Source organism: Larus michahellis, chromosome 3 (assembly GCF_964199755.1).
Source record: "Larus michahellis chromosome 3, bLarMic1.1, whole genome shotgun sequence".
In the NCBI taxonomy this organism is placed as follows: Eukaryota; Metazoa; Chordata; class Aves; order Charadriiformes; family Laridae; genus Larus; species Larus michahellis.
Window position 1 is genome coordinate 99,338,100 of NC_133898.1, and position 22,164 is coordinate 99,360,263.

At 38.2% G+C, this 22,164-nt stretch overlaps 1 protein-coding gene across 11 annotated transcripts in view; it reads right to left on the reverse strand.

The window, feature by feature from the left end:
* COL19A1 (collagen type XIX alpha 1 chain) overlaps positions 1 to 22,164 on the reverse strand; it is a 217,860-nt gene that overhangs the window by 86,675 nt on the left and 109,021 nt on the right. For all 11 annotated transcript variants that reach the window (XM_074581449.1, XM_074581448.1, XM_074581444.1 and 8 more), the window contains 3 exons: positions 18,165 to 18,218; positions 17,452 to 17,487; positions 4,912 to 4,965 (listed from right to left, as the gene is read on the reverse strand). In XM_074581449.1, coding sequence (XP_074437550.1) covers positions 4,912 to 4,965; positions 17,452 to 17,487; positions 18,165 to 18,218 — 144 coding nt within the window. The remainder of the gene's footprint in view (positions 1 to 4,911; positions 4,966 to 17,451; positions 17,488 to 18,164; positions 18,219 to 22,164) is intronic.

A 22,164-nucleotide genomic window follows, 5' to 3' on the forward strand; every position in this document is an offset into this window, starting at 1 on the left:
AGAAACACTGGAACAAAGAAACCAAGGAGACTCGTGAAGTCTCTTGTCTTTCAGGTGGAAACTGTACTTCTGTGAAAGATATACTTAACTAAAGCGCAGGAATATTGAGAAAAAAATGATGAAGCTCTGCATAACACAGGAAGCCAGAAAGATGGCGTAGTTGTCCACTGTGGTTTAAAATCCACACAATACCAGGTTAACACCCAATCTTTCTATTTTTTCTTGATCAGTAATATGGGACCAGGGACTTTTCTGAGCAACGTGTAATTACCTTCTGAAGCTCCTGATGTCATTCCGAGCACTGGTGTAATAGTATCAAGTTGCTGCAGCAGTAACATGCCGCTCTGAATGCCTGAAGCCAACAAGACGGACACTGAAAAATTATGTATGAAGGTAATACCCACAGAATGGTCTATCGTCTGTCATTGCAGGAATGAGGCAAAGGGAATCAGGAGCTGTCTCTACTGGCCCACTTCTCCCCGTGACCAGAATTAAAAACAAAGGCTCTCACTTAGCAACGCCTCATGTGTAACAAAACCACTTCACTAAAGATAAGAGAGCTAAAAAATTATACTAGTCACCAGTGGCAGAACAAGGAAGAACAGCAAAGATTTGAGGACTCCTTTTACCCAGAGGAAAGCACAATGCTGGCTAAGACTGTGGGTGGAAGCGGGTACCATGACAAAAACAGAAACATAAGGGCAGTACATGCTCATACAAAATTTAACTAAGTTCACTGAAGAGATCGTCATGACAAAAAAGACCTTTAAGTGAGATATTTCTCAGTTTGGTTGAAGAATCAGAAATAAATTCACTGGATGGACTCTGGATATGGACAGATTATCATGTAGCCGTTACTACTTCTGCCATAACCGTTATGTTCCTTTTCGAAGTAACACCCTAAATAAGGACGCACCATGTATGATGAATCACTGAATATCTTCTATTTTGGTAGAGCTACAACAAATTCTAAGTAGCTAAATGCTTCTTTTGTGTAGATACAGAAGCCTGGTAGTAAACAGAAAGCCAATTGCTTCACCTTAGCTCACAACTCTGTTCCTCCTTTTTTATTGCTCTGCAAAGGAAACAAGCTATTTAAGTCTGAAGATCATTATTTGTACTACCTTATTGCTCATAAGCTTGCTCTGTTCTCCTGCATAAACCAGCTACATGCAGAATGAGAAGACATAACAAAGGAGATGAGAGGAAAAGGTGCTACAACAGGTGGAGAAAGAATGGGAACTAACGAGTTTACTTGTATAAACATAACAAATACACTTGCTAAATACTGGACTATTAATGTGTTTGTTCATTCAGAAAAGAAATACTTATACATTTTGCTACTACATCAGTATGAAAGAAGTAATATGCATAAGAATCCAATTTCTATTTATCATTGCACTAGTTCTTCTCCATGACTGCACAACTTCAATTTTTTAGTGAGTTTGGAATTTTCTCTTAAGCAAAGCCAAAAAATAGCGCATGCATCCTCATACAGGATCTTTAATGCTGCACAGATCTAGTCAAAGAGCTTTCAAGGCTTCATATCTCTCATTCTGAATGACCTCCCTACAACACATTTCTGTAAACACATCACATTACTGTACACTATTTTCTGCAAACTCTTTTTTCCTTTGGGATATCTGGAAAGCATCCAGGGAGACCAACTCAGACAGCATACATTTCACACACTTCTGTCATCAAGTTCCATGGCTGACTTATTTGCGTACCATCGTTTAAATGTGTAAGAACCTAAATTGCTCTTTGACGTGGGAGCAAGATCATATCCCAGCATGATCATATAGTAGTAATACATCAGATCACCAAGCCAGAGAAAGTGACATATTTATTATTTTAATAACCACATGTTGGCCCAAATGATACCATGTAACTCTATCTACAGCGTATCCATTGAACAAAAGCTGTTACCACTTTATTTGAAATAACGTATTGATCCCCCTTTGCTTTTGAAATGGATAACCTGCAGTCATCATCTAATTCTGTGATGTAAATTTGCACTTGTAAGCCAATTTCACATATATGTTAATAAGTATTTTAAAGTTGGCATAACTTTGAACTAAAAATCTACAATTCAGTTACTCTTCATGTTTATTATAATTATACAATGATATATAATTCTACTTATTCTATTTCCATAATTATTATTATATGTATTTTTACTATGTAATTTTTGATGCCGATTATTCCTCTGCGTTGAAAGAAATACTATTACCCAGACTTATTCTTCTTAACGGGGGTACATTTGGCCTGGTTCCCTCTATCATGAACGCATGGAGATGGGTGCCCACTCTGGGACAGGGCCCCATCTTTGGTATTTCTTAGTAGTTCTAATACTAAACTTGGATGATATAATAAAATCCCACTTAAAACACTCTGACAACCAAAATGCATGGCTCAGGCCAGTTCCAAGAAGGAATGGCTTTTTTCCTTCCCTTTCTATCTCACTTACATGCTCAGAACTTACCCGAGTCACTGGCTCTAACATGAGCCTGTTTCTTTGAGTTTTTGACAATATCACAATTAACACTGTTCATTTCCCTCAGTTCGTTATATCTTGCTTTAATGTGTGTTGAGTGGCCTCTAACTTACACACTTAATGATTCTCCTCTCAACTCCTTATTAATCTAAGCCTAGTTTTCAAAGGAGCTGAACACCTAAAAATGTGCTGAGGTAAGCGGGAATTAAAACTTTGAATATAACAAGTACAATGTGAGTAGAAAGTTTAATAATAATTCAGGTTCTCAAAGCGTGGCATCCAAATTGAATAGATACTTTCAAATGTTTTGGAGTGTTTTGGGGATTTTTTCCTAATGTGTTACAGTTCCAGTCTGCAAAATGGGCATAATACCACTTTTACGGCTGAACAATATGTTGCAGAAAAACCATCAGTTAGTTACACAATCAATATTATGCTTTAATCTTCAAAAGACAGTCCATGACAAAAGCAATAACTTCATATAATGTGAAAGATTTGGAGGATCTGCTGGAAGCAGAGCAGAGGAACATGACATCTATAATTTAATAACAAGGAATATTTAATAGCCATTAGATGTGCACTGTCCAGTTTGTCATTAAAAAGAGCAGAGATCTTGTTACAAACAGTATATTACTGTGTAATTAAATGTATTGGAAATGCAAATGCACATGAGAGTTGAATTAAGATTGCAAACTATGTTATTAATGCTTGGGCGGAGGTGGCCAGCAGAAAGTGTATTGTTGTGAGCATCTCACTGGTAGCAAGATAAAGACAGATGCCGAGGCTGTACAGTCTGCTGTTCCCATTGTTTGGCTCAAGGCAACTGTGTGCATGGCTGAGATTATAAAACAATCAGCTCTCCTGTTTTTATAGATATCAGAGTGAGACGGCAGTTCAATTTTATGTGCGAATAGGAAATGTCCATGATGAATGTATCAAGACCCTAATTCCCGCTGCAAAATGGAAAAAAAAAAAAGTATTTCCAAATTCATTTATCCACTGTTATATATTACACAGTGTGTTAACTCTGAATCTTTGCCTCAAAAATTAAGAAGTGCAGAGTGATTTATAACTGTTCCAAAAGGAGAACTAATAAATTGTGTGTTTCTGCAGATTCAATACTCCACAGAAAAACACTTTAAAATATGCTAAATTTGGATATCCATAGCTTTGCAGTATCCTGGATATTTAATTGCTTAACAGGAAGAGCCATAGTAATTATAAAATCCTTGATAGCATGTTAATATGCTAGTAAATATGCTTTAATAACATATTCACCACAGAAATTTTGATTCTCCCTTACTACATTGACATTTTCTGAACAGGCTCTCAGTCTTTTCTATGAAACTTAAATAACCTCAGCTTTCAAATTTGCATGTTCAACTTAAGTGAAATTTAGTATTATTTTAACAATTTAAGAAAAACATAAAACATAGCTTTGGGGCCTACATGTCTTTACTCATTTTAGTCAAGAACTGGCCTTCTGTTATTATTATTACTATTACTAGAATTATTAAACTGGCCTCTAATAACTCACTGTAGTTGGCTAAGATCAATGATGAGTAATACTAAATCCTTCCACTTCAGATAATTTAACTGAGATGCTAAATATCAAGATGCCTAAACGGCCAAGAATTATTGAGAGACCCAACTTCAAAAGCACAAACTGGGCACAATTTAGTTCACAAAAATACTGAAATGTTTGAGTCTGAACATAGAACAGACTAGATTATAAACTCTCAAAACGGAATTATTTCTTGCGATACCACAATCACAAATATTCACTACCTGTTCTACTGAACTACCAAATTCTGTAAGTCAGGGAAAACAAAAGCATAACACAGAAAAACCAGTCAGTCAGTCACTTATTATATTAAAATTCTGAATAATCAAAGGTTTATTGCATGTCTTGGGCATAATCTCTTCGCCCCCAACCTCACCCTCCCCTTACTGTATCTCTCTTCTTTGTATATATATATGTTGGGCTCTGACATTTGCATAAACGCATTTACAACAAAACTTGGTTCACTAGTACTGGTTTCTGTTAGTATTTTAGATAATGACTCTAAAGTAATATTTTTATGTATCTTAGATGTTGTAAGGTATGGTCTATCCCCACAACAGAATGAAAACTTCTAAGCATTTTTAATATTCTTTCACTTGAAATTACAGCAGAAACATGTTGCACAAATGACAATATCTACACCTGTGCTGACAGTCATTAAAACACTTTAGATAGTTGAAATTGTTAAATCTCCTTCAACTGAAGAGAAACCTCAAATGCCAAAGCTCAGTTTGTTGTCAGCGTGCTTCATACTCAGCTGCTACCTTCCCATTTTTTATTAGTGCTTAGAAAGAAGTCACACATCAAGGTCAGTTAGCACGCTCACCAGTTGTTCACCAAGTTTACTCACCCTTTGACCTTCTTTGCCAGGTGGACCTTGGGGACCCTCCAATCCTGGCAAACCCTGAAAATACAAACATTAAACATTAAACAAATATAACATTCAGTGTTATTTTCAACCTTTATTATGCTATAGAAGTAAGACTAAGCCAAAGCGCCAGATGTCAAGACCAAGCACTTATTTCCAATAATAAAAATAGATTATTCATAATAAATTCTTTCAGGATAATTTTATATTCAGAGAGAAAAAATGCAAACAATAATTATTAATCACATTTTTCCATATCAAGGCTGCATCATTTGGAAAAGAAGAGGTAAGTCAGCACTACTTAAGCATTGTTATATTTAACTACGGTGTTATTTGAAAAGTGATTTATCTTGTTAAGTTGGGATGCCATAAGAAAAAAAGAAAAAAAGGTTATAATAAATGAATGACAACTTATTCTAGAACTCAAATTCAAATATAGGCACTGAAGGGGGAGGGGAAGGGAAGGGAGGGGAGGGAAAAGGGGACTAAATATAGCAGAAGGCCTTATGCTCGCTGCATTGTAAGAACCAGCCCTGTGCAGCTTCCTCTGAGCCTGGCTCAGCTTTTCAAACCCCTTCAGACCCCTTCACAGTCACAGACAGAATCACAGACTGTTTCCGACGCTTTGGGGCTTTAATTTTATATCTGATTAACGGACAATATAATCATAAAGCCTTCAAATAACAGCTCTGTACTTAGAACAGTGCCTCTCCCCTTTACTTTATGAGTCACCTTGGAAAATAATTTTTAGAAAAAAATCACTTCGAGGAAGCTATCCAATTTCCATTATAGCAACAAGAAATATGAAATCACCTTCAATGTAATCAGCAAAGAGCACTGAACAGTTCTACTTTGTATAATTAAAAAAAAAAAAGGGCTTGAATGTAATACTGCATATTCTTACAGGGTATCACAAAATTATAGAACCTATGTTTGGTTATTGAAGAGTTTGATATACTAACATTTAAATTCTTAAGCATTTAAATTATTCAGACTCAGGTATTGCTTCAGCTTGAGTTATGTCTTTAGTCAAATTCTGAGCTCCTTATTTAGAATCAATTACACACATTTATTGCCCCAATAAGAGTAAACTGAAGCCCCCGAGAATCATGGTTTTAAAAAGTGTCCAGATTTCCAGAAATTAATTTAAAAAGTTCTGGTTTGATCTCTAATTCCCAAGATAAACTTGAGAAAGTAAGTGGGCATGTCAAAGCTGCTAGCTCATATATCTTCAAGGGATGTTTTAAGTTGATTAGAATGAAGTCTGACTTCAATTTTTAATAAAAGTAGACAGTTCAAGAATTTTCCTGTTCCTATCATTTCTCTACTTTGAAACACTGACGCTAGAAGAGTACTTCAGACAGTGTTTCACTAGAGCATATTTCTCCTTTCACCTCAGTTTATGATGTAAACAAGATAAGGTTTAGGATCTTTTACAAAATGATGGGCACCATTTCCATCTTTCCCCACATGTTTAGGGAAATAGAACACGCATGACAGTGTTGTGTCCAACAAATAACTTATGGTAAGTTAATTACAGTGCAGTTATGCAGCTTTTACATGCACAGACCCATAGCGCAGTATGTGAATGTGACCTCTGCAAACCTTTTCTACTTTTTCCTCAAGGTAGTTTGGAACTTGCAGAGAATTCTGTCTGTCCAGCTGTTAGCAATATTCTACCTTTGTAGAGAAATTCTGGGAATTCAGGAAGAGGTGGAGTTTTGTTTTGTTAATATTTCATTTCTAGTGACGACTTTATGCAGGAGAATGAGATGAGAACCTGTAACGTCTGTTTTACGGAGGAGGAAATACTTAGCCTCACGTATCTGTACAATAAGGCTCCAAAGGGACAAAAATTACACAGGAATGTAACTGCACAATAATGATAATTAATAGCCAACATTTTTGTCCAAGAACTACTTTTATTCTTTTTCTTCTCTTTACAATATTATTGTCAAGAAAAAGGAACCAGATAAGGAGGTTTATCTTCGAGGAAAGGGAGGAGAGCAGCTTACAATTGGTAACTAGGCAGGGAGGACTACCCTGTACAAGGAGCCACATCCTGACATTGAAACTGAGGTAAAAGTTCACACTAACTTCAGTGGGATCTTCGGTTTAAAAAGTGATAGGACAACATGGGCCATATTAACTAACACGGCTGTAAAACTGCTGTTGGAAATGGTAACGACTTAGCAATGCTATCCCTCTTCAGCATTCACTGGATGAGATCCTGGAAAAACAACTGAAGAAGAAACCTGCAGGAGGAATGAAAATGAAAACAGTGAAATCTCTCTAAAGGGACGAATAAAACATCCCCTGTTGAACTCCTACAAAACTTGGCAATGAATGTAACAGTTTAGCACAGAAAAGAAGTATGTATTTGTAGGAAGGCAGACCAAAGTATCTACTTAGGTCGTATCCCTATGTGATTCCTGGAGATCTCCCTTTGGAGATCAAAGATCAGATTCTCCACTCCCTCAAATCACAGAAGGCACAGCAGGTAGACAAATCCCATGACAGGAGCCCACCACCAGAGACAGAAAGGGATAGAAATGGACTGACCGTGGCCTCACAGGATATGCCGTCGATTCTGTTGAAAACATTTACATCAGAAGGCAATCTATTTTACCTGTACCATCTCCCCAGTTAAACAACATCCAAAGCAATTAAAATGCGTCACCCTCATAGTCTTGCACTGGCAAAAGGATGGGTATGGCGATGAGCAAAAGGAGGAAAGGAGGTGTAGGAATAGCACAAGTGAGATAGAAGAACAGCCTATTCCCGCATCATCAGACTGGCAGGAAAATATAATGCATCCTTACAGGTGGCCTAATATGCACGCGATTTTCGTGACTCTGCCAGGCCACCTCTGAGGTTGGACGGTGGTACCCTTCTACCTACTTCATGGAGAAGCGAACTAAAATAACGTACGCAGTTTTTTGGGCTTGTACCTGTCATGGGCAAGGCAAGCCCCTTGGAGTTATGTGCCTGAAGGAGCTGAGGAATATGAAGTGTAAATGCCTTGAACATTACCATGAAGCTTGGGGGAAAAAAGTCAGTAAACTGGAGATGGGCTCAGGTGCATCTGAAACTTAGAAAAATCTATTACAATGAGTGAGGATGGCGATGAAAAGGGATAAATTGTGACGCACAGGCAGGCACAAGTAGGCTGTACATAATCTTGAACATTAAGAACAGAAACTTGTGAATTCCTTTATAAAAGGTAAACCACAAAGGGAAGCATTGGCAAGGGAAAAGATGCTGGTTGTGAAGCTAGATAGAGAAAAAGCAAGCATTGTGTGAAGCACAAACTCATAGACATTTAAACAAAGTATTGTCAACACTTAGACTCAGCTTTAGTCAAGGGAATACAGGAAAAAATGACAGGCTTAAAAAATGCTGTAGTAAAAAAAGTGAGCTTTTAAAAGAACTTGCATCTCATTGAAAATATCTGTAGGAATTAATATTTTAATACTTACCAGTTAATAATTTTGCAAGTATAAGGAGAGAAACGCTACAAAGCATTATTAAACTTGAGATGGTAGAAGAAAAATGTGTTTGGAAGTGATAGAAAAATCAACTAATAGTTCAGCCAGTTAAGCTGGTTTAAGTTTCATAAGCTATCACTTCAAAATGTATTAGTTGGCAGGTAGCTATCAGAAGCCCTTAATACAGAAGGGCTAAAATCCTGTCATGTGACCATGTGGGTACAGAAACACGTTAAGATGCCTGATACATCATGACAAGCATCCGCAGAGACACAGTGGAGGCCTGGGTCATAAATTTAATAGCTCGGAATAACTGCCTAATAGCATACTCCGAACAAAAGCAAAGCATTTACTGTGACCTCTTCATGAATTAAAATAAAAAAAATTCCAACCAAAAAAATCCCAGCTGAAGTGTAAGAGTGAAGTTACTTAAAGTTGTTATTTGTGTTACTTCCTCCGGAAGCTAATGGCTGATACCAGAAGTGTTTAACAAATATTAGACAACTAAGTATATTTTTGGTATTCTGAAAGTTGTTTCAAAACGTAGCTGATAGTTTTTGAAGCAGAAGGCTAGGCAGCTGCCTTATGCACTCACAAGTAGTGCTGCTGAAGTGGATTCTGAGCAATGCAGCCTTTCCTTCTCAAAACAAATAAGAAATAAAATTCAAATGCTAACAATAAGAAGGCAGGTCTAACTAAGGCACAAAAATTATTTTATTATAGACCTTTACAGTCTGTTTTCTGTGTTCCGAACATAAACTCTCACCCATTTTTTTCCTTACTATGAATTCCAGCAAACGTACGACTTCAATTTTTACTGAATAAATACTACTAGACATGGAGAAAGTGCATGTAGTTTAGTTAGATGAGTGAAGCAAGGAAAGAGACAAAGCCTAAACTAGGTACACAGAAACACCTCTTGGTAGTGTAAGCATAGGTTATTTTTTACCATTTGAATAGGCCAGCTTTTATAATGATAAAACTTGCTACTTTAAAAAGACTCAGCTATAACAGACATTATTTCGCCAAGCAATTTGTAAATAATATGTTTATAAATAGAAAAGTATAGCTCTACTGAAACAAAATCAACAGAGACTTTTTTTTACAAGCAAACTGGGGTCAAATCCCACTGCAGGGGCTTGATCTAGTTCTTCGACACAAAGTTCTCACCAGGAAGAAGAAAAGCTGTCACATGTTGATGAATTACATATATAATGATCTCTCTCTAAAGCCCACAAGTAGGGGAGCGTAGAACCACACAAATGAATAGTCAGGCAAAACGTGACCATGGATTTCCAGATTCCTGATGTAACACAGCGTGTGATCACGGTAAACTGCTGCAGCCTGACAGACTTGAAGAGCATTCCCCAGCCACCCAAATACTGCTCATGGGATGGATGGTACTGCTATGGCTGCACTCAGGCAAGAATGCCTCAGCTAGGCAGGATGCATCAAGATGCAGTTCAATTAAGGCTTAAAATAATCTACTTATCTGAAGGTGTTACCAGACAAGTTCTACTGCATGGGTCATGACTGTCACCATGATCCTTCTAACCTATTTTGAGGATATTTTCCTCTTTGGCCTGTTTGTCCCATATCATTGGGAAATCAGTGGCTTCCTCTCATGTAAGGAGGGGCAAGCAAAGGAGCTGAACTATAAATACCTTCCCCACAATCAAGATGACTACAGTGTTGGTAAAGATATCTTCAAGCCAGTTTACTTGCTGCAACTGTCCTGCTGCCCTACCTCAAAAGCTCAAACAGGAGGGTAAGGAAGAGACCTTAAAATACAGCTATGATGGTTTCCTCTTCTTTTCCACAAGACTGTCCATCACCACCCACACAGAAACCCACACAGCCCGTAGACACATCTTACTGTTACAAAATTTTGCTAAAATGGTAAAAATGGCACAGGAAAACCACAGATGGATGATTAATTTCTTATTGTATTACTGTTTTAGTGAGGGAAATTAGATTACCACTTATTTCAACTTGAAAGATTTGGAGCCCACGTTTGGCCTGATATTGCTACTGCAGTAATCGTACTGTTTTGCTTGGGAGTGCAAAGTGGAATATGCCATGATTTTGCTTTTAAAACTGCTGCCAACCCACTTACTTCTGTGGGAAAGGAGACAGCATTTAGCAGAAGTATTTCAGTCTGCCAGAAAACATGATCAGCTACATTTTCATGATAATTTATTACTGAAGCAAACAGAAAATATGTTCCTCACTGATCTCATTATGCTTTGAGTTTGGTCATTTCTGTAGCTCTCTCTGGTAACTTAACTTGAAAACGACTTTGCTTCAGAGGCAATCATTTCAAAGGGAAATGGGAAGAGTAATTTCACAGAAGTTCACACTTTATGAATGTAGTACTTTTAATAGATGGGTTTATTTTCTAAGCAAAAAAAAAAAAAAATCATTTTAAATCCTGAGGAGTAACTTGAAATTATTCTTTACATTGGTGCCTACTGCATATGGGACTATTCGCAAATCATTCTTCTAATGAAGGACATATAAATCACATTCATGCCAATTTAGCAGATTGCAAATTTTTTTAAAACAAATTTTCTGTAAGGCTAAGACATCAATCTTCACTTGTGCCTTCAGTATCAATATTACTGCATAAAGAAGACAAAAACCAGACTGAAACTGCTGAAACATCTTCTATTTCACTAAAAGGATAATCCAGTAGGATCTGCTTCCATACTTAAAAAGCATTTTTTAAAGAAGAGAATATTTGCAAGTCATACCGTGAGAGTTAAAGATCACTATATCTGATGCAAAACAACTGAACGGTTCAGTATGTTTGTTAAATTAATACACCTCCACTAAAAAGCTCAAGTAGATATAATTGAGGTTTTTCTTAGAGGGATGTATATGGAAACAAGATTTAGAATGAAAATATAATTTTCTGTCTATACTTTCTTTAGTGAATTAGAATGGCTCTCCTTTAGTTTATATCACTCCATGAAAAGAAAGGGAGGATAAATTAGTTGAGATGGTTACTAATGGGGGTGCGTGTCCTCTTCTTAAGTAATACAAGTTATTCAGATGATTTATTTTTTCAGTGTGAGACAGGAAAGGAATAATTACACTATGTCTGAATGCACCAAATGAATAAGTGACATTCTTAGGCAGCATTGCCGGAAGTGAGCTGCAATTTTAGCTTTCCACCAGTAACTGCCGAAGCTCCAAGGGGAAAGCTGCGTAATCTGTTGCTGATGTTTGTTTAGGGAGGGGAGAGCCAAAAGTGACGGTGGAGCTTGCCTGGGCCTGAATCTGCAGCTTCCCGCGGCCGCACTTGTGCGCCAGCTTCCTTCAGCTCGATTTAACCGGACCCAGGAGCCAACATTCCAACTATCTGTTTAGTAAGCAAGTCTTGGGGACTTCTGTCTGTGACCAACTTAAGCCTCGGCTTTCTGCGTAAACACTTGGTGCCATCTGGATGACTATTTTATAACTCCCGAAAGGGATCGGTTCGCAGGAACGTACAGACGGACGCTCGTTTTCCTCAGGAACTAAAAGCAGCGTATCAAGTGTCGAGAGGAATAGTTATCATATATTTTACAAGAGATGGCTGCGCTACCTTCCCTCACCTGTCACTCTTCTGACACAGCACGCACAGGCTTAAGCTGGGGACACCAGAGCGGGTGAGCTGGGGAGCCAGCTGTGCCCCTGCAGAACACAGTCCCCAGCTTCTGCCGCTAAATTCCACATTTTGACAAAACCAAATGACAAAGTGTTACAATCCCTCATGTTTATTCTCTGAAGGGTCCTTGGCTCCAGTATAATTTATGAGGGAACTTAAAATTTTAAAGACTAAACATATCCCTGCATAAAGTGGGCATAATTAGGGAGAAAAGTTCAAAATATATTCCTAGCATGCATTATAAGACACTTGAAAAGTATGGAAGAAAAGAGACATCTAATACTTACAGAGCGATTCAGAGAGTTAACATACCAGAGAAATTAAAGATAGCATAAGCAAAGGATGAGAATCAATCATGACTTTGGACTACTCCCATAAAACTACCACCATAACTGAGGAAACAAAATAAATACACATATCTTGACTTGTGTAGTGTTAACTGACTCCATGGAAACATACAAAAAGTGTAAATCCTTACTAAAAGTGCTTAGATATGCACATATATGTCAAAGTTAGTGATTCGAGCCACTAAAATATGTTTGTATGAATAATGCAAGAATCAAACAAATATACTTAGAACTACTGACATTACTAATTTCAACAGGATTCTATGTAGACCCTATAAATTTTTTCTCTTTTTTTTAGCTTAGCATATTTTTCACTACAATACTGTTTCTTTTTTTCCCCAAATTCATTGCACAAGAATGATGACATTGTATTAAAAAGAATTTCTGTACCTGCCTTAAAGAAATGTACAGAAACACATGGGCTGCAATTCTAATCCTAACTCTATTAACTGCAAAATGTACAGTCACACATACACTTAATTTCTTTCTGAATTCTCTGCTATTGCTGCGAGTAGTTTTGTTAAGTGTGCATGCTTTAGGGTTTCAGTAGAGATTTTCTGTTAACAGATATCAAACAGGAATAGCGAGAGCTCCATGGCTTTTTTCCAGAGCAATGAACTTTCTGACCTATGAAATCTACATTTCGAACTGATAAAATAATTTTTGCGTCTGAAAAAGCAGTGGTACTGTTTCCCCTGTTTTGCAGTTTGGGATATGCTTATTCACCTGACAGGTTGTTACAGCTGCTGGGTATTTATGAATTCTGCCATACATACTGCCTTCGAGTATCCCTCTTTCCTTAGAGAGACTATAATGGCTATACCTGTCAGTTGAACACTTTAAAAAAATACAACTTTTCCCTCCAAGTACTAATAACTTCATTCTTTTCTTTTTTTCATGTTGGAGGGCAGAGCATGCTTACTCTGCTTCTGAGCAGCACAGGATTTCCTATGCCTCAGGGATGCCCGAAACCTTTTAGATACAGGGTCACCGACACCCTTTGGACTTTCACAGGTACCAATAGCACAGATAAATGAAAAAAAAATGAGTGTTCCTACTGCTTGCTGTTACACGCTTCTGTAGATTACTTAGGGACTCTCCACAGATCAAAGGACCACCAACCAGCTGTTTGGAATGACTGCAGTGGAGCAGTCTCAGCCTTTTGCCACCTTCATGGTCCCCATGCTGAGGACAAGACCATGGTGCAGGTCTGCGTGTGCGAAGCACACTCTAGTCCTTCACAACGCTGCTGATGCTCTAGTTTATAACGAGATCAGCATATACAGTAGACCTTCTCCACCTTATTCCACTGGTGTATGATTTCTACGGAAATGCATGGGAATGGAAGAGCTGCACAAGGCAGCAGAGCTCTGTAATGCCATCACTTCCCATCTGTCTCAATATGCAATTGCACTGGGGCAGAAGGCTGATGACCCAGGCCCAGTTGTCCAGTTTAAGCAAAAAGAAGTCACCTTGAATATTCCCTCCTTCGCCGCCCCAATGCATTTGGGAGTTAGCTCTAACAGTGTGTCATTTTCACTCCTCTTCCCTCCCACCCCGCACCCAGCATAATAATTCATTTTGCATTTCGACAAAAAGAAAAGAATCATTTTCACATTAGGAAAAACTAAAAATGATTGTAAGTAGAGGATAAATTTACGACATTATTCATGAGTCCCAAATGAATGGAACATTTTAAAACTCTCTTTTAACAGGGTTCATAACTGGAACACTGATGTCACATTTTGGCTGTAACAGCATGAATGGTCCTGATATAATAAGTTCTCAGTCAGTGACATGTGAACCTTGATATTATCTGACCTGCTACTTATTCACAGCAAGATACAACATCTTCCTTTCATGATTATATATCGTAAGAGTCACGGCCACACAGAAGTCACACAAATAAAACAACTCTGAAGACTGGATTTTCCCCAAGCCATGACCATCATATCATTCATCCTCTTTTAGTCCTTGCCAACAGAAACGCATGACTATTTACAGTGGCGGAGAGAGAAAGACTTCCTGCTGGGCCATATATTCCCACAGTGTTGTAATCTGTCTTCAAGCTGCTAAACCAATTCACACTCACTCTTGTCTCTTCTGTTAGCAGCTACACAAAAAACCCCATTTCAGTACATCCGTTACTAACATGCCTCTGAAGATTAGTGCCTGCTTTCCCAAAATTTAAATGTTTCCTTTTAAAAAGTGTGAAGACAGTGGTACATCAGTGGATGTATCAGCACAGACATCTTGCTATGCCTGAATCAGCTGAACTGAAACATTTGCACAGCATTTTAGAATCAAAGAAATGTAATTCTTTGACAGTCAATTTTATGAAGGTGAATCACTTAGGGTACAGAAGAAGTAAGTTCAGTCAATTTGATAGTAGCTTCTGAATTTTGACATCATACTGCTAACCTCTGAGTATAACTCTTAGGAAACCTAAGTGTCTGCAACTGCAACTGAAGACAACGAATGCATTCAAAACAGGCCCAAGACATCAGGCCTAGCATATCCAGGCACTGCTAGCAGAATAGAGGTAGTCATTTTTCCATCATTTACACCAGAAATGCTCAAAAGCGTCATTCTGTGGTTCTATAGCCCACAGAAAATAGGCATCCTCAATTCTTTTTGCTGTGCTTTACCTTCATAAATATCCTATTTCTGTTTCAGTGATCCCTTCAAGGCCTGTAAGAATCTATCTGAAGCAAGATCTACTCCAATCCATCTACTGCAGTAACAACCCTAGAATCAAGGTTGTTTAATAAAAATATTTCACTGTTAACTCCCTCAACACACACTTTGACTGTATATTCAAGAGCTGACGGACATAATTTGCCCTGTTTGCCTCTAGCAAGACATGAACTGTAGCAAACAGAAACTGGTCATCGTGTCTGACCTCACATATTCTTTTTTGCAGGTAAATTACAGGAAAGGGAATAAATGAATTAGTGGCCAAATTTGTAACTTCCCGAGTCTGATACACAGGCTTTTTCTGTAAAGAAAGGAAGGAAGATACCTGTCTGATTTTTTCCCTCTGAGAACTGTAGAAACTGTAAAAACACCATGATTATTGAAATACTGTTCTTTGTAAGAATCTAGTAAGTTATTTTCCATCATTTTAATGTAATATTTCTTTTTCCTTTCCAGTCTGTCTTTGTTATGCACATCTGGTCATTATGTAAGATAAAAAGATTATATAGATGTCAAGACCACAACACATAACTCTGCAAGTGTTTGAAAGCAAAAACTCTAAACAAATTTCTATTCTGTGTGAAAGGAATTTCTCAGCCTCCTTCTCTGGATAGAGAAGCATATCTTATTCTCAAATATTATTAGACATGTCCAATCACTGGAATTTAAATGTATTATAATTAAATCAATACTGAAATTATTTTAATTATTTTTATTATCAGTAGCAGCTTTATCACGTAATGCATCAAACCAGAAGCATATGACGTGTTTCATGCAAGACAAAGGTCTGTGCTTTGTGGTACCAACAAATGGAGCGAGCGCAGGCATGCGAGTGTGTGTGTTATCAGCAGTGAATATCAAGCTGGACTGGCTGGCAAGTAGGTGAAATGACCCGGAAGCCAGAGAAATATAAATATATGTGTGTGTGTGTACATGCGCGTTTTTGTGTAGGTGTCTATGAGTGAGCAGGTCTGCACCAGCAAGTGGTATGGGTCTGTGAGCCTCAGGGGGTTGAATAGCCAGGTGCCAGTAACTGGAAAGACCAGGAGCAGGGGCATCTATGGGTTAGGCTGTGTGTCATCTCAGCTACTAGGGGGATTCACATGGTATATGTGTATATATTTCCCAGACCACCATAATGATCAGCCAGAGAGGGTAACAGGATGAGGCTGTTGGTGCTGTTTGTAGGAGTGCTGAGTGTGTCCCTCTGTGCTGACCTGTGTGGCCAGACCCTTCTATATGTGCTATATGTATTCTCCTCCCTCTCTACTCTGCCTTGGTGAGGCCACACCTGGAGTACTGTGTTGGGTTCAAGGACAGGGAACTGCTGGAGAGGGTACAGCAAAGGGCTACCAAGATGATTAGGGGACTGGAACACCTCTCTTATGAAGAAAGGTTGACGGATTTGGGTCTCTTCAGTCTGGAAGAAAGACGGCTGAGGGGGGACCTTATCAACACTTATAAATACATAAAGGATGGGTGTCAGGAGGATGGGGCCAGGCTCTTTTCAGTGATGCGTAGTGACAGGACAAGAGGTAATGGGCACAAACTTGAACATAGGAAGTTCCATCTCAACATGAGGAGGAACCTCTTTACTTTGAGGGTGGCAGAGCACTGGAACAGGCTGCCCAGAGAGGTGGTGGAGTCTCCATCTCTGGAGACATTCAAAACCCCCCTGGATGCGTTCCTGTGTAACCTGCTCTAGGTGACCCTGCTCTGGCAGGGGGGTTGGACTAGATGTTCTCCAGAGGTCCCTTCCAGCCCCTACCATTCTGTGATTCTGTTTGTGTGTCTATTGGGATCGCACGCTCAGCCAGGTTACGAGTTGGACCTGATAGCAAGGAGCTGTGGCAGCCTCATCTACCTGGCTGCTGCACGAGTCCCCACATCCATAGCTTTCTGAGAACTGGGTCCTGTGGGTCAAATTTCAACATATGCATGCTATATATATATAATATCATGACAATAGATTATTTACAATATTTTGAAAAGCATTAATTTGTTTTGCATGCTTTTACTGAAAAATGTTTTCCACTAAAAATAACAAGGGAATTCTTTCACTTTAATCAGCCTATACTATCTGTACACAGAATAAGAAAAAAATATTCTTGTTAGTATTTGGTGGGAAACAAGATGTTTTAAACACACTTATTTTCTTTATATTTATAAAATTCCCTTTTCCTTGCTTCACAGTTCATATAGAAAATGCAGAGGATTCTAAAGAGAGGTACTTGGCTCTTAAATTTAATAATGAAAGTATTTACATTGCAAATAAGGTAAAAACCGCAACATTTCTTAGTGATTTTCTTTTGTCTGTTTTTGTTTTACGTGCACTTACCCTCAAGGCAGTTGGTCCCGGAGGTCCTGCATCTCCCTAGTTAAAATAGGAGAGTAAATAAATCACCAGTCTCTTTAGTTATACATTTTTAACCTCTAGGCATTCTAGAGGATATGCACCACTGCAGAAGTAAATTCAGTATAACTATCAAACATGCTCTGATTATGAGGGTATATGAGTAAAGCAATATTCTTTTTCCGTAATGACATAGATGTACACAGTTCACGACAGGTTAAATGGAAAACAATGTCAGGCCTTTGCAAAAACGAATCACAGCTTAAAAAAAGCAATCCTTCAAAACACATTTGCATATGTTAAATTACAAGCTGCAGCTTACATGCACAACGTGGCCACTGAAGTCAGTGTGACGGCTCACATATGTAAAGACATCTGACTGTGTAAAATGTTCACAGAAGTAGGTCACTGAGGTATGAATTTTGCTGTGGGACCTTCAGGCTCAGTCCATGGGAGCAAATCAGAGCACCCAGAACATCGCATTTAACCTCCTGCTCCGAATTCTTTTCAAAATCTGCTGTAATAAAGTGTATTTGTCTTCCATATTCACAGTTATTCTGCATTTGTGTTCTTCAACCTTTAAGCTACACAAACGGCAGCAGTGGTGTTCATTGCATGTAGTTAAGGCAGTATGCTCAATATTGAAGAAATACCACGCACACTCACATATACACACAACTTTACAGATAAAAAGGTACCTTTTCTCCTTTAGGACCAGCCGCACCAGGACTACCAGGGTCACCTTTTAGTCCCTGGGCAAAGAAGAAAAATGCATATTAGTTGTCATCTGTGGAAAGTGTTGGACAAAATCCTGTAGTGCTGTGAATTAGCATATACTAACCGACTAAGCCTTGAAATATTATCACGGTATTTGTACTACTATCTCATAATTATTTATTTTCATTATTTTGTGAACAGAGAAACATCAATTGAAGACCGCATCTACGTTCAACACATAATTAAACATACAAAGCTAAACCATCTATTGGTCCTGCTCTAATACGACAAGTGGCGTGCAGAAATGCAAAGTTCCTTTGCAGCCCCAGCAGGTCTGTACCTTGCGTAGCCAACAAAGGTAAAGCAGAATATTAGAGAAAGTACCAGTGCATTCACTTAACCTCTGCCAAAATTGCAAAGGAGGCAGAGGTGGACAGAGAGCTGTGGATTCTGTGTTAAGAAGCACTACTGCGCTGGTGGGCTGCAGTAGGGTACAGCTCAGAGTTGCTGCACATCCTCCAACACTCGGATCTTCACCAGTGTTTGAAAAGGTCATACCTCCCTCCTCTGTTTTGCCTTCATCTGGAGAAGCAGATAATACTGCCTAGTTTTAAACATTACACACGCAGCAATTTCACAACCGTAGAATCATAGAATGGTTTGGTTTGGAAGATTTAAAGGTCATTTGGTCCAATCCTCCTGCAATGAGCAGGGACATCTTCAACTAGATCAGGTTGCTCAGAGCCCCGTCCAACCTGACCTTGAATGTTTCCAAGGATGGAATATCCACAACATCTCTGGGCAACCTGTTCCAGTGTTTCACCACCCTCATTGTAAAAAATTTCCTCCTTACATCTAGTCTGAACCTACCCACTACAATATCTACAATACAGCTCTTTCACTAACACGTCTCACCAGAAGCACCCCCAAAAAAAAAAATCTTTAGCACCCAGCTCATATTCTTTGTTGTCTTCTTGCTGCAAAACACATGGAAAAGTGAGAGGTTTTGAAATATGCCCAGCAAATTCAAGCCATTCTGCAGTAAGGAATGAACTTAATTCTGATACCGGACCAACCTACCAGGGACTCCTTTTTGTTTAAGCCAAGAGATTTGTCTTGTGCCTTCCCTCTGATCACTGCTTTAGAGGCATTCAACAGGAGAGCATGTACATTGTAAGTCAGAGACGGCTCTACAGGTTTAGAGATTTTACTTAGAAACCATATGGTGGTGATACAGGCAATACGGGACCCAAGCATGAGATATTCCACAAGTAGGCCACCATTGTTACTATTGTGGAGGTTAAATAGGTCGAGGACAGAAAAGATTTATCTACATCTGAATTAGGGTTTACTAACTTAAGTTCTTCCCAGCCCCCTTTTTGCCCTTGCAAACTCTCTTCCTCAGTTTGCAATAATTGGAAAGATGGAGACAACTGGCACGAAAATGATAAGCAACATCTGTGCCTTGGTGGGTACAGAAACATTAAATCAATGAGTGTTCTAAATACTGCATATTTGTGCAACTTCACTTCCTGCTAAAATTACATTAATTCACCATCTGGAAGGAACATCATTTAGAACTATATGAGCATTTAAGTACCCACTTTGGATTAAATTTGTGGTTGTTGTAAATACCCCTGATTTAGCTTTGATTTGTCCTTTATTAAGCTTGCCAAATATGTAATAGTTAAATCAGAAGTAGTTTTGCTGTTTGAACTTAAAAAATGTAATATGCAGATGGATTCAAAAACCAAGCCAAAAAATTGCTTTCTTTTTACAATCTGCATATTTATGACATAGTTTTAATATTGTCACCAACTACATTTTACTTTTCACCTCCTTCTGAAAGACTGCATAAAACACAATCACTCCATACTCTAAAAAGCCATTTTAGGGATTTTTCAGGTATGCAAGCTGTATGGATCTGGTTCAAAATCAATATTAGCAAATCAGCAGTGGAACAATAGGTTTAAGAATTAGCCCTTAGGCTGTATATTTACAGAAGAGAAAAGATAAAAAAAATCTGCAACTCACAGAAGGCGATATATCTGTGTGTGTCTCTACTGAATAGAAAAGACAGCTACAGAGGAAAGATACTGAACCCAAACCATGTACTGTTCAAACCATGAACCTCATTTTTAACTAATTGGTGTGTTTAAAGCTTTTAATAGAGCTCCTGCAGCGCACCCCGGTGAGGTATGCAGTTTGACAGCTACTGCAGAGGTGATGACCACAGAGGTCAACCTCACAGAGAAAGGAAAAGGGGAAACTATACATTTGACAACAAGCCTTGCAGTGTTTGAAGCAAGATTTCTGAGTATCCAGGAAAGTTTTTATATAATGTATTTACTTTAAAATACTTGAATTAGCTTTCCTTTGCAGTTTATAACCCCAAGAAAGAAAAGTAGCATCAGGAAAAAAAAAATTGCTTAAAAGGTTATCCCATTAGAAGTATTTCTTGTTCTTCTACACATTATATATATATTTTTAAAATATTATTATCCTTTTAAGTTCCAGAAATAGTGAATGCTTGCAAAAACACATCTGGTACTGCACCAGGCCTATTCTTCTCTACAGTCACCCTTTTAAAGGTGCTGAGAGGCTTGGCTGCTGCTGATTGTCTCTGAAATGACATAAGAAGTAAGAATTCCTGTGCTAAATCAAATCTTTAGCCCCTTTTATCGCAGTAAAGTACAGTACAGTATCCTGTCTCTGGCAGAGGCCAGAACAGGATGCTTCAGTAAAATGGATGTGGTTACCTAAACAGATATAACTTGGATGATTTTAGACAAAGCTTTAAATTAGAAAAGCTCATTTTATGCAATATTTTAGGAGAAAGGTCAGTTTTGAAAACAACAAACTAATTTCTATTGATCTAAGGAGTCTGTTACCAGATTTGCCAGAAACGCAAGAACTGAATAAAAATTCCAGCAGCTCTTGTAACAGGGAGTAAATGAGTTATTGAATACTACCCTGATCTAATTCTAGCAATTTTGGGAGCAATATAATACACATTTGTGAGTTGATGAACAGTCTTCATGGATGCCAAAACGTAAAGTAAGCGTTAGGATACGCATGTCTGAGGCCAACTCAAGGCTAACAAGATAACAACATGAGAAATGGCAGAAATGAGAAATGTTATTTATATAACAAGACAGGTATTACTGTAACACAATTGCTGACCAACAGTGAAATTACTGAAACAACTATACCACAAATACCGACAGGGGTGTAAAGTCAGCAAAATTGGAGCCAACAGAGGAAAGATTAAACTGGAGGCAGGCTTTTCATTTGGAAGGGGATGACGATGCTATTCTTCTGGTGGAAGGAATTTAAAGGAGAAGTTACCATATTAGTTCACACTATTTTTGACAAATATTTAACCAGACTTTTCTGAGACTTAGTTTACTGAAGTCTAAGCCAGCCTACAAAACCAACTGGATTAGGAGAAAAATCTCCACAACAACTAATAAACAGTAACTGTGCTTTAAAGCTCTAAAAAGGACCGCGGTTTCCCAAATTCTTCAGTGGATGGGATTTTATTAATGATGTCCCAAAACTACTAGCATAAAAGGTGACAGCTTTTGTATTTGAATTTTCCTTTCAAACCAGTGACAATCTCATACAAAGTTTGCTGTGCTCTGTTCTGTGCACAGTTCTGCAGTGAAGGAAAAATAACTTTACTTAGTGATTGATAAATATGTTCCTTACTGAGACTGAGAACATTTTATTCATTCAAAAAAAGTGCCAGGTATAACCAAAACCAGAAAATGAAACAGCTTTTCACTTCCTATGTTTTTGGTCATTTGGATAAGATCAGAACAGTCCAAGATTTTGTGAGAAAAGGGAACCAAAAAAACATTTTCCCCTAAGCCAATTCTTTTGGTTCAACATGATGATCTGCAGACCGGTACTACTACCATCGCTAGCAAAAAGAACAGAAGATGAAGAGAACGGAGGATTCACAGCTTGTTGCTTGTG